General features: G+C 40.9%; 1 protein-coding gene across 2 annotated transcripts in view; it reads left to right on the forward strand.

Annotated features, from left to right (window-relative positions):
* The first annotated feature begins 14233 nt into the window (after positions 1–14233).
* LOC124654386 (protein ACCUMULATION AND REPLICATION OF CHLOROPLASTS 3, chloroplastic-like) overlaps positions 14234–21822 on the forward strand; it is an 8627-nt gene continuing 1038 nt past the window's right edge. For both annotated transcript variants that reach the window (XM_047193395.1, XM_047193396.1), the window contains exons 1-15: positions 14234–14490; positions 15158–15213; positions 15313–15377; positions 16231–16365; positions 16495–16543; positions 17576–17688; positions 17776–17847; positions 17934–18044; positions 18409–18590; positions 19223–19465; positions 19590–19681; positions 19754–20130; positions 20611–20715; positions 20802–20939; positions 21562–21728. In XM_047193395.1, the coding sequence (XP_047049351.1) occupies positions 14234–14490; positions 15158–15213; positions 15313–15377; positions 16231–16365; positions 16495–16543; positions 17576–17688; positions 17776–17847; positions 17934–18044; positions 18409–18590; positions 19223–19465; positions 19590–19681; positions 19754–20130; positions 20611–20715; positions 20802–20939; positions 21562–21728 (2162 nt within the window). The remainder of the gene's footprint in view (positions 14491–15157; positions 15214–15312; positions 15378–16230; positions 16366–16494; positions 16544–17575; positions 17689–17775; positions 17848–17933; positions 18045–18408; positions 18591–19222; positions 19466–19589; positions 19682–19753; positions 20131–20610; positions 20716–20801; positions 20940–21561; positions 21729–21822) is intronic.

Genomic DNA, 21822 nt, shown 5'->3' on the forward strand with positions numbered 1-21822 from the left:
CACATACATGTCACGATGACTACTATGAGATTTAATCGGGGCATTACGACAAAGTACATAGACCGCTATCCAGGCATGCATCTATGCCTAAAAGTCCACCTTCGAGGTTATCATCCGAACCCCTTCCAGTATTAAGTTGCAAACAACAGACAATTGCATTAAGTATGGTGTGTAATATAATCAACACAAATATCCTTAGACAAAGCATTGATGTTTTATCCCTAGTGGCAACAACACATCCACAACCTTAGAACTTTCTGTCACTCGTCCCAGCATTCAATGGAGGCATGAACCCACTATCGAGCATAAATACTCCCTCTTGGAGTTACAAGTATCAACTTGGCCAGAGCCTCTACTAGCAACGGAGAGCATGCAAGAACATAAACAACATATATGATAGATTGATAATCAACTTGACATAGTATTCCATATTCATCGGATCCCAACAAACACAACATGTAGCATTACAAATAGATGATCTTGATCATGATAGGCAGCTCACAAGATCTAACATGATAGCACAATGAGGAGAAGACAACCATCTAGCTACTGCTATGGACCCATAGTCCAGGGATGAACTACTCACACATCAATCCGGAGGCGATCATGGCGATGAAGAGCCCTCCGGGAGATGATTCCCCTCTCCGGCGAGGGTGCCGGAGGCGATCTCCTGAATCCCCCGAGATGGGATTGGCGGCGGCTGCGTCTCTGGAAGGTTTTCCGTATCGTGGCTCTCGGTACAGGGGGTTTCGCGACGAAGACTTTAAGTAGGCGGAAGGGTAGGGTTGGAGGCGGCGCGGGGGCCCCACACCATAGGGCGGCGCGGACCCCACCCAGGCCGCGCGGCCCTGTGGTGTCGGCGCCTCGTCGCCCCACTTCGTATCCCCTTCGGTCTTCTGGAAGCTTCGTGGAAAAATAAGACCCTGGGCGTTGATTTCGTCCAATTCCGAGAATATTTCCTTTGTAGGATTTCTGAAACCAAAAACAGCAGAAAACAGCAACCGGCTCTTCGGCATCTCATCAATAGGTTAGTGCCGGAAAATGCATAATAATGACATAAAGTGTGTATAAAACATGTGAGTATCATCATAAAAGTAGCATGGAACATAAGAAATTATGGATACGTTTGAGACGTATCAAGCATCCCCAAGCTTAGTTCCTACTCGCCCTCGAGTAGGTAAACGATAACAAAGATTATTTCTGAAGTGACATGCTATCATAATCTTGATCAATACTATTGTAAAGCATATGAGATGAATGCAGCGATTCGAAGCAATGGTAAAGACAATGAATAAACAACTGAATCATATAGCAAAGACTTTTCATGAATAGTACTTTCAAGACAAGCATCAATAAGACTTGCATAAGAGTTAACTCATAAGCAATAAATTATTAGTAGAAAGCTTTGAAGCAACACAAAGGAAGATATAAGTTTCAGCGGTTGCTTTCAACTTCAACATGTATATCTCATGGATAATTGTCAACATAAAGCAGTATAACAAGTGCAATAGGTAATCATGTAAGAATCAATGCACACAGTTGACACAAGTGTTTGCTTCTAAGATAGAAAGAAGTAGGTAAACTGACTCAACATAAAGTAGAAGAATGACCCTTCGCAGAGGGAAGCATGGATTACTATTTTTGTGCTAGAGCTTTTATTTTGAAAACATAGAAACAATTTGGTCAACGGTAGTAATAAATCATATGTGTTATGTATAAGACATCCTATAAGTTGCAAGCCTCAAGCATAGATTACCAATAGTGCTCGCACCTTGTCCTAATTAGCTTTGATCAACACGGATTATCATTGCATAACATATGTTTCAACCAAGTGTCACAAAGGGGTACCTCTATGCCGCATGTACAGAGGTCTAAGGAGAAAGTTCGCATTGAATTTCTCGCTTTTGATTATTCTCAACTTAGACATCCATACCGGGACAACATAGACAACAGATAATGGACTCCTCTTTTTTTAATGCTTAAGCATTCAACAACAGATAATATTCTCATAAGAGATTGAGGATTTGTCTCCAAACTGAAACTTCCACCATGATTCATGGCTTTAGTTAGCGGCCCAATGTTCTTCTCTAACAATATGCATACTCAAACCATTTGATCATGAAAATCACCCTTACTTCAGACAAGACGAACATGCATAGCAACTCACATGATATTCAACAAAGGTGTAATAGTTGATGGCGTCCCCAGAAACATGGTTACCGCTCAACAAGCAACTTATAAGAAATAAGATACATAGCAACATATTCAATACCACAATAGTTTTTAAGGCTATTTTCCCATGAGCTATGTATTGTAAAGGCAAAGAATAGAATTTTAAAGGTAGCACTCAAGTAATGTACTTTGGAATGGCAGAGAAATACCATGTAGTAGGTAGGTATGATGGACACAAATGGCATAGTTTTTGGCTCAAGGATTTGGATGCACGAGAAGTAATCCCTCTCAATACAAGGCTTAGGCTAGCAAGGTTGTTTGAAGCAAACTCAAGTATAAACGGGTACAACAAAACTTACATAAGAACATATTGCAAGCATTATAAGACTCTACACTGTCTTCCTTGTTGTTCAAACAACTTAACCAGAAAATATCTAGACTTAGAGAGACCAATCATGCAAACCAAATTTTAACAAGCTCTATGTAGTTCTTCATTAATAGGTGCAAAGTACATGATGCAAGAGCTTAAACATGATCTATATGAGCACAACAATTGCCAAGTATCAAATTATTCAAGACGTTATACCAATTTTACCACATGCAGCATTTTCTGTTTCCAACCATATAACAATGAACGAAGTAGTTTCCAACCTTCGCCATGAACATTAAAAGTAGCACTAAGAACACATGTGTTCATATGCAACAGCGGAGCGTGTCTCTCTCCCATACAAAGAATGCTAGGATCCGATTTTATTCAAACAAAAATAAAAACAAACAGACGCTCCAATTAAAGCACATAAGATGTGACTGAATAAAAATATAGTTTCACTAGAGGTGACCTGATAAGTTGTCGATGAAGAAGGGGATGCCTTGGGCATCCCCAAGCTTAGATGCTTGAGTCTTCTTGAAATATACAGGGATAAACCACGGGGCATCCCCAAGCTTAGACTTTTCACTCTTCTTGATCATATTGTATCATCCTCCTCTCTTGACCCTTGAAAACTTCCTCCACACCAAACTCGAAACAAACTCATTAGAGGGTTAGTGCATAATTGAAAATTCATATATTCAGAGGTGACATAATCATTCTTAACACTTCTGGACATTGCACAAAGCTACTGAAAGTTAATGGAACAAAGAAATCCATCAAGCATAGCAAAACAGGCAATGCGAAATAAAAGGCAGAATCTGTCAAAACAGAACAGTCCGTAAAGACAAATTTTTCTGGGGCACTTAACTTGCTCAGATGAAAATGCTAAAATTGAATGAAAGTTGCGTACATATCTGAGGATCACGCACGTAAATTGGCAGAATTTTCTGAGTAACCTACAGACGGGGCTGCTAAATTTCGTGACAGTAAGAAATCTGTTTCTGCGCAGTAATCCAAATCTAGTATCAACATTACTATCAAAGACTTTACTTGGCACAACAGTGCAATAAAATAAAGATAAGGAGAGGTTGCTACAGTATTAACAACTTCCAAGACTCAAATATAAAACAAAAGTGCAGAAGTAAAATAATGGGTTGTCTCCCATAAGCGCTTTGCTTTAACGCCTTTCAGCTAGACGCAGAAACTGTGAATCAAGTAACATCAAGAGATGAAGCATCAACATCATAATTTGTTCTAATGATAGAATCATAAGGTAACTTCATTCTCTTTCTAGGGAAGTGTTCCATACCTTTCTTGAGAGGAAATTGATACTTAATATTACCTTCCTTCATATCAATAGTAGCACCAACAGTTCAAGAAAAGGTCTTCCCAATATAATGGGACAAGATGCATTGCATTCAATATCCAAGACAACAAAATCAACGGGGACAAGGTTATTGTTAACCATAATGCGAACATTATCAATCCTCCCCAAAGGTTTCTTTATAGAATGATCAGCAAGATTAACATCCAAATAACACTTTTTCAATGGTGGCAAGTCAAGCATATCATAGATTTTCTTAGGCATAACAGAAATACTTGCACCAAGATCACATAAAGCATTACAATCAAAATCATTGACCTTCATCTTAATGATGGGCTCCCAACCATCTTCTAACTTCCTAGGAATAGAAGTTTCAAGTTTTAGTTTATCTTCTCTAGCTTTTATGAGAGCATTTGTAATATGTTTTGTAAAGGCCAAATATATAGCACTAGCATTAGGACTTCTAGCAAGTTTTTTTAAGAACTTTATAACTTCAGAGATGTGACAATCATCAAAATCTAAACCATTATGATCTACAACAATGAGATCATTGTCCCCAATATTTTGAAAAATTTCAGCAGTTTTATCACAAGCAGTTTCAGCAGTTTTAGCAGTTTCAAGCAGTTTTGCACGCTTTGCACTAGGAGTAGAAACATTGCCAACACCAATTATTTTACCATTGATAGTAGGAGGTTTAGCAACATGTGAGGCATCAACATTACTAGTGGTGGTAATAGTCCAAACTTTAGCTACATTATTCTCTTTAGCAAGTTTTTCGTTTTCTTCTTTTTCCCACCTAGCATGCAATTCAGCCATTAATCTAATATTTTCATTAATTCGAACTTGGATGGAGTTTGCTATAGCAAATGACTTAATATCTTTATCTTCATTAGGCATAACTTTCAATTTTAAAAGATCAACATCAGAGGCAAGACTATCAACCTTAGAAGCAAGAATATCAATTTTATCAAGCTTTTCCTCAACAGATTTGTTAAAAGCAGTTTGTGTACTAATAAATTCTTTAAGCATGGCTTCAACACCAGGGGGTACACTTCTATTATTGTTGTAAGAATTACCATAAGAATTACCATAACCATTACCATTATTAGAAGGATATGGCCTATAGTTGTTACCAGAATTATTCCTATAAGCATTGTTGTTAAAATTATTACTTTTAATGAAGTTCACATCAACATGATCTTCTTGGGCAACCAATGAAGCTAAAGGAACATTATTTGGATCAATATTAGATCTACCATTCACAAGCATAGACATAATCACATCAATCTTATCACTCAAGGAGGAGGTTTCTTCAACAGAATTTACCTTCTTACCTTGTGGAGCCCTTTCAGTGTGCCATTCAGAGTAGTTGATCATCATATTATCAAGGAGCTTTGTAGCCGCCCCCAGAGTAATGGACATAAAGGTACCTCCAATAGACTGAATCCAATAGGTTCCGCGAAGAAAAATTTAATCTCGCATAGAAGGTTTGGATGATCATCCAAGTAGTTAGTCCATGGGTTGGGAAATTCTTTACCAAAGATTTCATTCTTTCCCATGCTTGAGCAACATGTTCATTATCCAATTGCTTAAAATTCATTATGTTACTTCTCAAAGATATAATTTTAGCAGGAGGATAATATCTACCAATGAAAGCATCTTTACATTTAGTCCATGAATCAATATTATTCTTAGGCAAAGATAGTAACCAATCTTTAGCTCTTCCTCTTAAATAAAAAGGAAACAATTTCAATTTTATAATATCACCATCTACATCCTTATACTTTTGCATTTCACAAAGTTCAACAAAATTATTAAGATGGGCAGCAACATCATCAGAACTAACACCAGAAAATTGCTCTCTCATAACAAGATTTAGTAAAGCGAGGTTTAATTTCAAAAAATTCTGCTTGTAGTAGCAGGTGGAGCAATAGGTGTGCATAGGAAATCATTATTATTTGTGCTAGTGAAGTCACACAACTTAGTGTTTTCAGGAGTATTCATTTTAACAGTAGTAAATAAAGCAAAATAAATAAAGTAAATGCAAGTAACTAATTTTTTTGTGTTTTTAATATAGAGAACGCAAACAAGACAGTAAATAAAGTAAAACTAGTAACTATTTTTTTTGTATTTTTGATATAAAGAGCAAACAAAGCAGTAAATAAAATAAAGTAAAGCAAGACAAAAACAAAGTAAAGAGATTGGATGTGGGAGACTCCCCTTGCAGCTTGTCTTGATCTCCCCGGCAACGGCGCCAGAAAAAGAGCTGTTGCCGTGGGAGTAAGCAATCTCTCTGGTGTAACTTTTCTTTAGGTCCCCGACAACGGCGCGTAAAAAGAGCTTGATGCGTGCAGTTAACACACGTCCGTTGGTAACCCCAAGAGGAAGGTGTGATGCGTACAGTAGCAAGTTTTCCCTCAGTAAGAAACCAAGGTTATCGAACCAGTAGGAGTCAAGGAACACGTGAAGGTTGTTGGTGACGGAGTGTAGTGCGACGCAACACCAAGGATTCCGGCGCCAACGTGGAACCTGCACAACACAATCAAAGTACTTTGCCCCAACGTAACAGTGAGGTTGTCATTCTCACCGGCTTCCTGAAAACAAAGGATTAACCGTATAGTGTGGAAGATGATGTTTGTTTGCGAAGAACAGTAAAGAACAAGTATTGCAGTAGATTGTATTTCAGATGTAAAGAATGGACCGGGGTCCATAGTTCACTAGTGGTGTCTCTCCCATAAGATAAATAGCATGTTGGGTGAACAAATTACAGTTGGGCAATTGACAAATAGAGAGGGCATAACAATGCACATACATGTCACGATGACTACTATGAGATTTAATCAGGGCATTACGACAAAGTACATAGACCGCTATCCAGTATGCATCTATGCCTAAAAAGTCCACCTTCAGGTTATCATCCGAACCCCTTCCAGTATTAAGTTGCAAACAACAGACAATTGCATTAAGTATGGTGCGTAATGTAATCAACACAAATATCCTTAGACAAAGCATTGATGTTTTATCCCTAGTGGCGACAAGACATCCACAACCTTAGAACTTTCTCGTCATCGTCCCGATTCGATGGATGCATGAACCCACTATCGAGCATAAATACTCCCTCTTGGAGTTACAAGTATCAACTTGGCCGAGCCTCTACTAGCAACGGAGAGCATGCAAGAACATAAACAACATATATGATAGATTGATAATCAACTTGACATAGTATTCCATATTCATCGGATCCCAACAAACACAACATGTAGCATTACAAATAGATGATCTTGATCATGATAGGCAGCTCACAAGATCTAACATGATAGCACAATGAGGAGAAGACCACCCAGGCCGCGCGGCCCTGTGGTGTCGGTGCCTCGTCGCCCCACTTCGTATCCCCTTCGGTCTTCTGGAAGCTTCGTGGAAAAATAAGACCCTGGGCGTTGATTTCGTCCAATTCCGAGAATATTTCCTTTGTAGGATTTCTGAAACCAAAAACAGCAGAAAACATCAACTGGCTCTTCGGCATCTCGTCAATAGGTTAGTGCCGGAAAATGCATAATAATGACATAAAGTGTGTATAAAACATGTGAGTATCATCATAAAAGTAGCATGGAACATAAGAAATTATGGATACGTTTGAGACGTATCACTGAACACAAAGGATTAGACGTATCGAGCGGAAAGAGATGTTTGCAGTAATTAAATAGAACAATGCTTGCAGTAAGTAAACATAGCAGGATGGCAGTGGATGAATTTATCAGCGTAAAAGAAAGGACCGGGATCCACAGTTCACTAAAGATGTCTCTCCATAAAGATAAATAACATGCTGGGTGAACAAATTACAGTTGGGCAATTGACAGAATACCGACCATACATCACAAGATGATTACCATGATATCGTTTGGGCATTACAACATAATACATAGACCGTAATCCAACTGCGTCTATGACTAATAATCCACCTTCCGGTTATCGTCCGAACCCGTTCTAGTATTAAGTTGCAAGCAACAGATTATCGCATTAAGCAATGTGTGTAAACTAAACAATAGAATTATCCTTGGATAAAACATTGTTGTTTTCTCCCTAATAGCAACAACACATCCACAATCTTAGAAGTTATTGTCACTCTTCCAGAAAACTAGAAGCATGAGCCTACTATCGAGCATAAATACCCCCTCTTGGAGTCACAAACATCTACTTGGTCAGAGTATCTACTAGCAACGAAGAGCATGCAATATCACAAATAACATATGCCAAGAATATATAATCGATCTCAACATAGTATTCAACATTCATTGGATCCCTGCAAACACAACATGTAGCATTACATTAGGATGATCTTGATCAGGTAGGGAAGCTCACAAGATCTAACACACGAGTCACAAATTGGAGAAGACAACCATCTAGCTAATGATATGAACCCATAGTCCAAGGATGAACTACTCACGCATCACTTCGGAGGCGGGCATGGTGATGTAGATGGCTCCGACGATGATTTCCCCTCTGGTAGGGTGCCGGGAAGAGCTTCAGAACCCTCCCGAGCTAGGGTCTGCGATAGCGTCCGCGACAGAACTTTTCGTGGATGGAGACTCGGGTGTTCAGGGTTTTCCCGAGATCGTGAATAAATAGGCGGAAATGCGAGGTCGGTGGAGGCCAGGGGGCCCACACCACCCCTAGGCGCGGGCCACACCCAGGCCGCGCCTAGGGTTGGTCTGGCCGCCATGTGGCCTTTCTTCATCTCCCCTCCGGACTCTGTCTTCGTTACGGTAAAATATTGAGTTCGGGTTTTGTTTTGTCCAATTCCGAGAATATTTCCTGTACAACTTTTCTAAAATACAAAACAACAGAAAACAGGGAACTAGCACTGTGGCATCTTGTCAATAGGTTAGTGCCGGAAAATGTATAAAAGTGCAACGACGCATGAGCAAACAAGTCAGATTTATTTTTCAAGATATATATCCTTGTAAACTTGCTATAATCATCGATAAAACTGACATAATATGTATATCTTCCAACTGAGCCTGGAGCAGGACCCCAAACATCAGAAAAAACAAATTCATGGGGAAAATTAGACACACTTGATGATTTAGGATAAGGAAGTTGATGACTCTTGGCCTTTTGACAAGCATCACAAACTGACTCTTTATTTGCCTCACTAAAAGAATTATTAATGTCTCTAAGAACTTGATGAACTACACCTGAAGTTGGATGACCTAGACGCCTATGCCAAAGTGATGATGACGACTTGATGACACCATGAGCTTGTTGACCATGGGATGAAGAGGATGACACCGACAAATGGTAGAGGCCTCCCACGCATCTACATATACACCTTGGATACTCGGCATATGAATGAACCACATACATATGATACATCCAAGGGTCGATGGCAAGAAACCGCACTATCACTACATATTTTTTGATAAAGGAAATATATTAATATCATGAATATACCAATTACCCGCAACCTCTACAACAGCATAGTGTCCAAGTGCCTTGGAGCAGGATTTCCCTCCTGTCCCGATCCTTAACAAAAAAAAAGGAATTAGGTCAATACTCAACAAAGGCATGATTATCTTTGGCTAGACGACTAGTGGATAAGAGACTCTTAGATGCACTTGGAACCTGCAGAATACTTTTGAGATGCCAATCATGATTAGGGGTACGAATTTTAGATTGACCAATATGACATATATCCATACCTGCACCACTAGCTGTGTGGATCTGTTCGTTTCCATTGTAGCGATCATAGACATGAAGCTTCTCTAGCTCGCCTGTGACATGATCAGTTGCTCCGGTGTCGTTGTACCAATTTGTATCGATACCATAAGAACCAGAACCATATGCTACACCAGCTGATTTATCTGGACCCGGTAGCCTTTGTTGAATCTCTTCCAACAACTCAAGGCAATGTGGCCAACCTTGGCATACACACGGCATGTCTCATCGATGCGTCCGCCTCCATATGGACGGTTTCCCTGTGGGTAGCGACCACCACCATTGCCTCGGCCGCCTCTGTACCCATCACGGTTATTGTTTCTTTGATCATAACCATTGCGTTGATCACGATACTAGTACTGGTACTGGTCCTAATCACGGTACTGGTACCGCTCCTGGTAGTTCCCACGTCCACGGCCACCAATGCGACCTCCACGAGTTGGGGCGTTTACAGATGACCCATCTCCAAAGAGCCTCCCTTCCATCTGAGATTCATTTGCCATGAACTGAGCATATACATCGCTCAGAGTCACGTTCTTCTCCGCCATAAGAAAGACGTTTATCGTGGCAACGAAGCCATCATAGGTATCATCGAGCCCAGCGAGGATGTGTGAAATCACATCCACGGTGTCCATGGGCTTGCCAGTAGATGCCATCTGATCAGAGAGACCCTTGATCTCATCCAGATAGACCCTATTTTATCCTCCTTGCGACACTGATTCAGCTTCATGCAGAGGTGCACGATTCACGACTGTGACTGCGCGGAGAACATCTCCATCACATCTTTACATACCACGCCGGATGTCGAGAGGCCAACCACATGCGTAAGAACCCCCCTTGACATATTCCAGACCAAGAACCCTAGGATGGTCTGGTCTTGCGCAACCCGGCGCACATGCTCGGGATTGGGAATATTCACCACATCCCCGTCCTTGTCTTTGGTCTTGATCTCCTTCTCCGGTTCCACCGACGATCCATCGAGGAAGCCAAATAACTGAGCACCACGAATCTCAGGGAGAACTTGCGTTTGCCAAAGCAGGAAATTCTCTCGGGTTAACTTGTCTGAGAGGGTGATGTTGAGAACCACCGCACCATATGCCGACGATGAAGATGACTACATGATGCTTGTCGACGACGGCGACCTAGATGTGTTTGAAAGAAGCTTGCTCTGATACCATATCAAAACATATGGGAAGGGGTAACCCTAAAACAGGGCCGCGGTGTGTTTATATATAACGAACATCGGTACAAATACAAGTCCACCTCCTATAGGTGAGGGGTACGGATACAACATAGAGACCATATACACAACTAGCTATATATTTAACATTGTTCTCATGCGAGGCAGAGTACACCGTGGCATCAAGCGATGCCTGCTCACCAAGTTGTTTGGGGTGTCGCCAGGGTATAGGAGCTGCGCACCAAGATCCCATCGTCGAAATCAAGAACACTTACATCTAAATCGCGGGGGGGGGGGGTGCTTCCCGCTTTGTATCTTTTCCGTTTACTGCATATTTGGAAGACATACTGGTAGCTTAGAGTATGAGCTCGCGCATTATGCGAGTCATACCCGTCTGGTGTGATCTTCACTCGACCACGTACGCTCTGGCATTTCCCTAATTAAGATGTGAGACCGTGGGATGGCATGGAACCCCTCGATTGTGGGTGCGGTTGCACCTAGAAGGCACAATTTCTCTTTTAAGCAATATACAGAATGACAGAAGGAAGAAAAGTTGTGCGATTTGACAGAAGGAACACAACACACTTTCAGAGTTCATCTGTTCGTTCTTCAGTTTCAGCGACGAGCCACAACGACCACGAAGCCGCGGGGGTGGCGAGTGCTGCCGACGGCGTGCCTCGCCCGCGAAATCTATATTTTGGAAACGAGAGAGTGCCGACGTCCCCTATAGAGCATGTCCGGCTGTGTTGCCGATCATACAGGTCTCCCGGTTGAGATGCTCATATATACGTGCGTGCACGTACGTACCTCCGATCCATCACGCATGATTTCTCTGGCTAGCTCGTGCAGCCTTGCACATAATTCATGCAAGAAGAATATGGAGGATAACGAGATCTCCGTCTTCGATCGTCCAAGGCAGACAAGGAGAAAGAGAGAGACGCGTAACTCCAAAGTGATATATTCCTCGTTAAAAGCCCTGGGACAAAAGGAACATCCCTTTTCTCATATAATCATTTGTCGGCCAGCCCGAATCGAATCTCGAGATCCAAATCTGTTGCCTACGCATCGTTCTCTTTTGCGGTCCTGTTACACGCACATGCTTCTCAAAGGAAATCGATCGTAAGCTCCGGCTGTACGTGTAGGTGTAGCTACAGTTTTCAGCCCCAACGCCGGCCTGCTTTCCCCGGCCGCCGTACTCTCGCTCATTGTAGACGCCCTCCGTCCACTCGCTCAATGCATAACAGCCCGCACATGAGGCAGCTTTGTCTTTGGCGTTAGCCCGGCGCGGTTGGCGTCTTGCACCAGGGAGAGCATATCGCGATCCACCCAGCCCGTTTGTTATATATAGGACCTGTTACTTGGATCAGATTTGATATTCCGAGTGATATGCTAGTTAACCAAGTGCAGGCTATGGCTAGGGTGTCGATCGATGTTAGAGTACTTGGCTTGATTGATCGGACGGGCTTCAGATGATAAATGGTTTGAGTTTGACTCATCAGATGGACCAGCGCGTGCGAACATGTGCTTGCTTATGACCATATGCGTTTTTTTTTTCTCTGTGTGCTTTCCTTAGCTGATTAGTTGTTTTTTCGGAGGGAATAGCGAGAAATTAATAGCTGATTATACGTTCACAATCAGCTGACATAAACTGTGTTACAAACTTTTTTCGGGTGGTTCAACCAAGCGTCTAGGTTTTAACCCCGCTTTATAAATGAAGCAACCACAACCATACAAGTAAGAAATCAAGTCTCACGTCACAAGGAAAAATAGGAAAAGAAAGGCTTGCTACACCGCAACAAACACAAGCCCAAAGCAAAACCGAATATGAAAAACCAAGCGTAACGCCTCATAGCGAAGGAACACCGGTCAGTGACTGGGCGGAGGCGAGAGCTCAACCAAAACCTAGCAAACTAGCTTATGGACAACTCTACTTTGTTGATTAGGGTTTATCTTCTCAAGACTCATACCAATGAAACTTCAGATTTTCTAGCAACGGTTGCCAGCCCTTGGGGCGATCTTGGTGTTGGCGGATCTTGTTCCTGCAATGTTGCATGGTGCCAAGTTGCTTCCTCGCAACCCAAGTCTTTCTCAAGATGCAAACTTGAAAACATGCAAACTAGGAATTTGATAATTGCGAATTCCAGTTTCTAAAACTTCAAAATTCAAAACTTAAAGGACGTAAACATTTTTTAAATAAAAACAATAGTCAAATAATTTTACGAGATACTGATAGTTATGTACAACACATTCAACCTTTGGATCAGGTGACCCAGGTCATAAAGGTCTAGGGCGGGTGTGGCTTGGGGAATATGAATGCTTGAGTGAGGAGCTATGATGGAAGTGTTCCCAGATCGATTGTCATGCATCGAGGGCTACCGTAAAACTAATGGGTACTTGGTTTCTTTACTGTGTTCGAGATGATTTTTATGAACTTGCGAAAGTGGCACCTTAATTTGCACTTCCGAACTACATGTTTTCCAAGAATAGTCATGGGCTATCCACGAGATTTTTGTCGATCACCAAGTGGATGGCCATTAGAGATGGTTATATATCATGGGCCTATTAGGGATCAAATATAATATTTGCCTTTATATGTGTATTGCAAAGATATAAAACAGTTCCGGTGATAGGCGGTGTACCAGTTAATAGTGAGGCAGTGACTTTGACTTTATTTATCTTGATGCTCCATGACCACAATCTTAAACATTGTGTTGCCATATGGGTAATTGTTTGCATGTGCACGCATCCAGATTGTATTCAATTTCCTAAACAAAAGTAAGACTTAAAGAAGTGATCCTATCTCACCAGGTTAGGAAAGTGGATAAACAACCCAACCACCTAGGTTAAAACCACTCTAGGGGATTTCCCTATTGTATTCGTTTAAAAAAGTGATTTTTTACGAGGACCTAAGATGAATAAACATGTAAATTGGGAATTTGATAATTGAACTCCTAAAAACTTTTGAAATTCAACCTTTGGATCAGGGAACTCGGGTCATGGAGTCCATGTATGGAGGGCTCGTGTGGCTTGGGGCATATGAATGCTTGAGTGAAGAGCTATGATGTAACCGTTACCAGGATGATTGTCACGCATCGAGGGATATCATAAACCTAATAGGTACTCAGTTTCTTAACTATGTTCGGGATGACTTGTATGAACTTGTGAAAGTGGCCCTTTAATTTGCACTTCCATACAACATCTTGCCCAAAGAATAGTAACAGACTATCCATGAAAATTGTATATCCTACGCATATTAGGGAACAAATATTGACTTCTGCCTGGGCTCTTGTTTGCATGTTGGCCCATTGTCTCAAAAAAACATGTTGGCCCAATACGACGTAGCGACCAACAATTCCCATTTTCGCTCCGCCTCACCGGCTCACCGGCCGCACCACGCACTCCACTACACTCCTTCAAACCCACCGCCGTCCACGCCTCCTCGTCGCCGGCCGGCCGGCGCCGCGTCCAATCCATGTCGGGCTCAGTCCGGGGCGGCGGCCTGGTAGTACTCCCACTCCCGCCGCCGCTCGCTTCAACGCACCGCCTCGCCCCGTCCCCGCGTAGGCGCCACCGCCGCGCCGCCCCCGGGGTCCGCGCGGCTGCGGCGGCGGAGGGTGCCCCGCGGCCGACGGAGCCCGTCGAGGTGGTCGGCGTCGGGAGCCGGAAGGACGCCGTCATCGACTTCTGCCTGGGCTCCCGCACCCTCTCCTCCACCCCGATCCGCTTCTGGTACCGCACTGGAACCCTCGCACTGCAGCTAGCGCGTAATGTGGCTGTTGAATTGGGAGATTGTGGTTTGTCGAAGCTTAAACCATCCCGAAAGCAAGCAATGCCAGTGTTAATTTTGTGAAATGTGGAATAATCTGGCCATTTTGCATCCTGCCCCAAGACAATGCCCATGTTAATTACTCTCTCCGTTCTGAGAAGGATGTCGCAGATCTAGTGTATACGTCGGGGTGACACTAGTGGACTAGACGGATGAGAACCTTTCCTGCGACTGTATCAATCATGCCGCCAGATTGTACTATTTGTAACTTACCATCAGGCATCACCGCACCAGTAATGTTTTGGTTATAATAACTGTGGAGCGGCATATGAATGTTTGTCTTTCACAATGTTAGGCACTAGTAATTCGAGGGCCGTTTTCTTTCACAATGGTTAGATGCAATTTTCAGTTTATGTGGTGGTGCATTGGAAACTCTTTGTAAGATTCAGTAGTGAAAAATAAGCATGTGAGTTTTTGCAATTTATTCTGAACAAAATTGAAAAACTCCCAATAAACCCAGTGCGGTATCATATTTTGAAATGCTAGGCATGTGTATTATTTCAGTAATTCCTAGCTTGCCCTTATATACTTTTCTTTACAAACTCTGTCTTATACGTAGTTTTCTTTCAGGACAGTACATGCAGATAATTCCGAAGTACAGTTCATACAAAGAAGGCATGGTGCAGGTCTCAACCTTTCTAAGCCTGTACTTCTGGGACCGATTTCCTATCTTTATCATATCTCATCTAGTTTTTAGCATGAACCTGACAGTTCTTTATTTTCAGAGGCAGTAGTCAGAGACTTGGAACCTCCCTTGTCTCTTCATCCATGCCCACCGGCGCTTATAATTGTTTGTGCACTTCTCATCTTCATGTTTTATGCGATTTATTGTTTGCTGTGTTCTTGTTTACCTCAGATATGAGATCTGCATCAGTTCTTCTTTCAATATTAGAAAATATATTACTAGTTGCCGTGTTTGATCATATACTGTATTATTACACTGTTGCTAGTTCTAGAAACAAACAATTGACCATGGCAATTTCAGCCCATTTTCCGAGCTTGTAATACAGTGGTAACTGGTAACTATTATTATAAATCTGTAGGTCTGTACTGTCCCTGCTATTCATATTGTGTTTTATACCTACATGACATAATTAAAAGTTCAAGACAAGAAAGATACTTAGCTTGGCTTAAGTATTAACAAACTTGAGCATTCCACTTTTCGAAAAAAACGCTACTAACAATCCAAGTATCCAGTCCAGGGCATGTTTCATCTTTTCATTTTCCTCGGGGGGAGCTCATGGTGTGAATTTAATATTGTGACTTTCCGCAAAGATGAGAACACTCCTGGGCTAGATCCCTAAATTATTTTGTATAGGAGACACCAAAGTGAACTGAACAATTTACCGTGTCATATGAAGTGATACTCGCCACACATTTCTTACTAAGTTTCGAGGAAGTACTTCTAACAAATAATGGAACGAAATGACTTTTATGCACAAAATGTCTAGGGCTTTTATCGAACTTTTTAGAACCAGAAGGTCAGATTGGTCATTGTGGTGCTAATATGGGTTTGCCTCTGGAGTGCAGCAAACAATAGGTTAACATTGCAATTCCAGACACCATGTTGCACTACTGATTTTTCTGAGTTTGCCAGGTAAGATAGATGAGATCTTCCATCTTACAGTGATTGCATCCTGTAGGTTGCGAGTGCCGGACAGGAGGCTGATCAAGTTGCTGCACTGGAGCTTCTAAGTGCTGCGAAATCTGCTAATAATCTTGCTGCATCAATATTTTTGAAGCCCTTCTGTTTCGAGGGACAAAGGCGGCAAGTAGAGGTGTCATACTTCTGCCGTAATTTTTCCTTCATTTATTGAACTGTGTATTGCTGCCTAGAGCCCGATTATCTCCTTTGGTACTCGTGGCTGGGTTTATCATTAACTATTGTATTCTTTATGGTTCTGCAGGCATCTGATTTGATTGTTAAACTTCAAGCATGCTCAAACTTTCACATTGGTAAACCATTTTCTGACCAGGCTTTAACGCTTTTGCACTAGCGATGAAGTAAACAGACAATGCTCATGGAGGATTTTCATTTTTGGGGGTTGGTTCTGTTTGGACTTTATATTTGCTTTAATATGGATCTTGTTATAGACTTATAGTGCTTCTCACCTTTGGTCTTCTAAATAGAATGTGGTGAAAGACTGGAAGTAGATAGTCATCGGTGAGATCATTGGTTGTTTTGTTGTTTTTATCCAAGTTTGTGTATAAGCTTGTCATTCAGAATAGGCAAGTGCGTACAAAAGCCATTTATTTCTTTAAAAAAGCTAAGGGGTCATGAGCTTTTGGTTCATTTTGAAAGGATAGAAGGATAAAAGGAGGATAGTGCTGGGAGTTTGGATTACAATTTAATAGTAGTTTTGCAGTTGACGGTAGAATCAGGAGCAGAGCCAGGGCCCAAGTCCAGCAAAGCTTTTACTCCTAGCAAATCCTAGGCTTTTGATCCTATATTTCCATGGCAGCTAGCCTGTCAGTTTCTCATGGGTCAGCTCACCAGGGATTACTCTCACACACACCCAAAGTGGAAAAGCACCGCAACCCAATGCTAAAACCTCTAGTTGCTGCAGTATATTAGCCAATGACTCATTCTTGAACAAAACACCACCAAAAACCATCTTCAGCATTCTGACTGTCATGTTTGGTTGCACATGTGAGTTGAAATCAAAACTTATATAGTTACAGAAGTCACCTGTGATCACACTTATCATAGAAGGTTTATAAAGATGCCCTTATCTCAATGTCTGGGATGATAGAGTAGCACGACGTAATATAGATCTGTAATTGTTGATGTTTCATGTGGCGCCAGAGGTAGTGTACTAGTGTCAGTAATTTACTTCTACTGATATACTTTGAATTTCTGCTAGGTAGTTATGTTTGTCTCAAGTGCTATTTAGCACCACTACTATTACATTTCAGCGTCATGTCACTAAGCAGTGGTCACAGCCCAGAACAATTGACATTTAGTTAAATAATTATCTTTCACCCCAGTTATTGAAGCTGATTCACTGCTTGAGACCGAAGTGGAGACCCTTGCTGAAGCTCTGGAAAGTGCCAATAATGCCGTCCTATCGACTATTAGCATGATATCTATCATGATGTCGGTGAGTCTTAACTTATTTTGTGTTGAATTTGTACAAGAAATTTTCTTATTGCTGCTCTAATTGATTAATCCTTCTCTTGCATATCAGGGATTCAATCAGATGTTCTGGAGCTCCCCTGATGCACAAATTAAGGAAGTTGGTCCGGAGGAAGTAGGCAAAGTAATCTGTTGCATTCTCTTACTACTCTGTTCTATGGTCAGCACACAAGTTTTTTTTTAAATGCTTACATTGTACAACTCTAACAGCTACTCAAATGCTACGGGGAAGCTAGAGTTGGATTTGGTGCTGGCTATAATGTTCAATCAGCTATTAAGCAAGCTGTTCTTCATTGTCCATTTCTTCGTGAAGGCATAAAGGTGCACACAGTTGTCTCTTAAAACCGTGAACTGCTTAATACTCGTCCACTCATACCAAGAGTAATTGTTGCTATCAATTTGATAGTTTGTGCCAAAAGCAACTGTCTTAAGCATGTAGTCAGGTCATTTGTCAAATATGCAATCTTACTTTGCAATAGCTAGTCATTTCAAGCATGTGGGGCCCTATTGTGTGAGATCTCCCACATTAGAATTATTAGGACGATGTATTTATTTATTTCACTTTCGTTATAACTTTAATGGGTTTCTTTTGCAGGAAAACCCATTCTTGCTTTTTACTTGATCTCTTTTGGTAACCATATTCTGTTTCATGGCAATGATCTGTGTGTACATTATTTTGATGTAGGAATTGAACAATGTGGTTTTCCTCTCCATTACAACTTCTCGGGTATTGGCTGAGAGTGACATGATATCGACTCTACACATGTTTCGTCGAGTTACCGGGTTCAGTGAGGATATTATATTTTCTAGAAATTCTGAACCTGATTTAGAGCCGAAACTCATAGTAGTTTCTCTCCTAACAATTAGGTAAGCCCTTCCATGTCATATTGGCACAATGGCACCTGATTAAGAAAATAATCATACAGTCTTTCTACTTGAACATGTGCATTAGATCAATTCATGCTTTGTTAATTTTATACTATTCAGTTAATCTTTTAAGCTACATATTTCATCACAATCTTACTATACTACTTAACTCTCTTATGAAGTCTGAACCTGTGAGCTTCAAGTGGGAATGCATTCAATGTTTAATAACCAACAATTATTATTTAGCAAACATAGTGCCCGTTGAGATTCTTATACTTCCTATTTCATGCTTAGTATCCCTTCTCTATTTGAATCTCATGATTCTAGTATGAATGAACCTGGTCTATGTGACTATGTCGGTATATACTTCTAATTTATTCATGGATTTTATTCTATAACTTCTGCATGTCTGAGATCACTATTTTGGTATAATCTTGTATCATAAGTAATGAAATCTATTTGTATTCAGAAGCTTACTGTACAAACAGTGCCTAGCTGGTGCCCTTTTCAGTTTTGCCTGTATACTACTATCTGGTCTTATGATGGTCAGGATTGCATTTTTTGTATGATGTTCATGTATATTAGTAGGATCATATAATTATATGAAAAATGTATGGAATGTTTGCTTCCAGAAATAACCGTGGTGAAAATGTTACCTCGGTAAAGGAGGGGTTCCTTTCGAGCTTGGCTTTGCGTTTTCCTTTTATATCCTCTCTTATGGGAGGAGACACTCCAGAGCTTAAACAAGCTTGGTCAAATAACTCATTCAGGCAACCGCCTGATAGTGGATTGAGTTTGGAAGAACAAGGATTGTCAAAAGTTTCAAGTGCTTCTAATTTTATTTCTGAAGAGATGGAAAATGTCAAACCTGAAAGGTAATGTACTTTCCTTCTTTAGTGTAACTTCCAGTTATTATATTTCCCAGGGAATATATTTCCTTCTTTAGTGTAACTTCTAGTTATTATATGCCAAGCGATGTTTATTGCTATTCTGTCTTAGGGGATCTAATAACAACAACGGGAGAGCACAGCCAGAGTTTCAAGAAGCTAATTTCGAATCTGATGGAGAAATTAATATAGATGCTGGCAGAGGTAAAATTGCATACACTAGGTTCTTTTTTTTTTCATTTTGGTGGAGCATCCTAATTTTATCCTCATTGGCAGTGGATTTAAGTTCAGAGAAAGGGCATAATTTCTGGAGCAATGCCCCTGCCTTTGCTATTGCACAACTATGGGCTAAAGAGCGTACAACAACAGATAGAGGCAATCGAAGTAATGAGCTCGATGTTATCACTCTGCCTGTTGGTGTAAAATCTCCTGAATCTCAGTATGATCATTCTCCAAATATACAGCCTGAAACTCGCAATGCTACTGATAGCACATCGCCAGCTACTGGGAATGCTGCCTCTAGACCCTCACTTTCTGATGTTGGTTTGGAGAAAGTGATGGAGATATGCAGTTCCGCAGCAGCACTCCTAAAGGGCAGAATGGATAAATCTCGAAAACGTGGCTCAGCTGCCAGCCGAGCTGCATCAATGCTTGTTGGTCTCCCTCCCTGTCTTCCTTATGTTCTTCTGTCATTTTTCACTGGAGACTTATCTTGGATTTTCTCCTGGTATAGTTTGCTGTTAAAGTTTAAGACATTCCTCATCTGGGGTTTCAGTAGCTAGCCTGTCTTACTACAATTAAATCGGAAAAATGCCAACTGAATTGAAGTTTTGTTAATCACATTTGGGGATGAGAAGTTCCATCACGTTTTAGTACGATCTTTTGATTTCATGCAGGTTCATGATCAAATTATATGCCTTGTTTATGCAAGCCAAATAGTGTGCACCCAAATCCATTCTCATAGTTCACTCTCCAGCTACTCATCATGCTAGGACTGTGTATGGTTTAACACTTTGGTAGATAATGTGCAGTACCCTTAACATCTATAGACGGGCTCCTATTCTATTTTTATTATAATGCTTTGTTTGCTGCATGACAACTATGATCTCTTATATCTTTTATATCGCTTGTAGGATGCAGAAAGAGAACCCGAAAAAACATGGAGCCCAGTAGTTGAAATACAGTTTGGAGAAGGAACTTACAGAGGAAGATGCCAAGAAGGTGTCCCTGAAGGAAAGGTGAAGCCTGTAAATGTACTTGTTCTTCTAGTTTGCTGGTCGTAATTATTACCTTTTCGACAATCTTGTTTTCTTAATTTCCATAGGGACGCTTAACCTACATGGATGGCAGCTTTTATGATGGACTCTGGAGGTATGGCAAAAGATCCGGTTTGGGAACCCTTTATTACAGTAATGGTGATGTATTTCATGGAACATGGAGGGATGGTCTAATTCATGGAAAGGTTTGGTTCACTACTACACTCAGTTGCCATCTTGTACATGGTAGTTATGAAATGGTCACATTAGAATTATCGGAAAAGGTCATATTAGAAATGCTCTACTCCTCCCTGTTAGATTGTGCTTGTGTTAAATTGTGTTAGATTATGGTCACATATAATTATTAATTCAAGCATCCCCTGTGTTAGATTGTGCGTTTATTCCAGTCTGTACCTGATTATTTTCATGGTTACTTGGTGAGAAATATGCAATTCATATCGGAATAGTCCATCAGCATACATCGATCAAATATGGCTGTGTGGCCTGTGTCAGTCGGCATGTTTTACATGTATTTGCTACAGAACAATTCATACTTGCATTTCAGTTTCATTTGCATAGCTTATATGTGCCTTTTAAATTATACTTTTATATGCCAAAATCCTATCTGGAGGCTTCATCCAAAGCCTCCAAGTCTTGAATTCAGTTGGTATTGTAACTAAACATGTGCTCAATTTTATGCTCAGTAAAATCGAATAGTAACATCTTGTATGGTATTAAATGTTGACCATGTATTTTGCATGTTTGATTGAATTTTCCAAGCCTCTTTCAAGGTTTTGATAAATTTTGAAATTTCCCTCTTCTCTTTAGGGTTGGTTCTTCTTTCACAGTGGTGACCGTTGGTTTGCGAATTTTTGGAAGGGTAAGGCTAATGGCGAGGGAAGATTTTATGCCAAGGATGGGAGCATACTCTTTGGCCATTTTCAAAATGGATGGCGCCATGGGGAGTGCCTGTTGATAGATGTGAATGGATCAAGGTGGTTCTAGTCTATCTCCCTTTTTTTGAACATTCTATCTCCCATTTAAAATGCGCTCAAGAAAGAGCAGAACTGCAAATAAAGTAAAAGAAGA

This window comes from Lolium rigidum, chromosome 5 (assembly GCF_022539505.1).
Source record: "Lolium rigidum isolate FL_2022 chromosome 5, APGP_CSIRO_Lrig_0.1, whole genome shotgun sequence".
NCBI lineage: Eukaryota > Viridiplantae > Streptophyta > Magnoliopsida > Poales > Poaceae > Lolium > Lolium rigidum.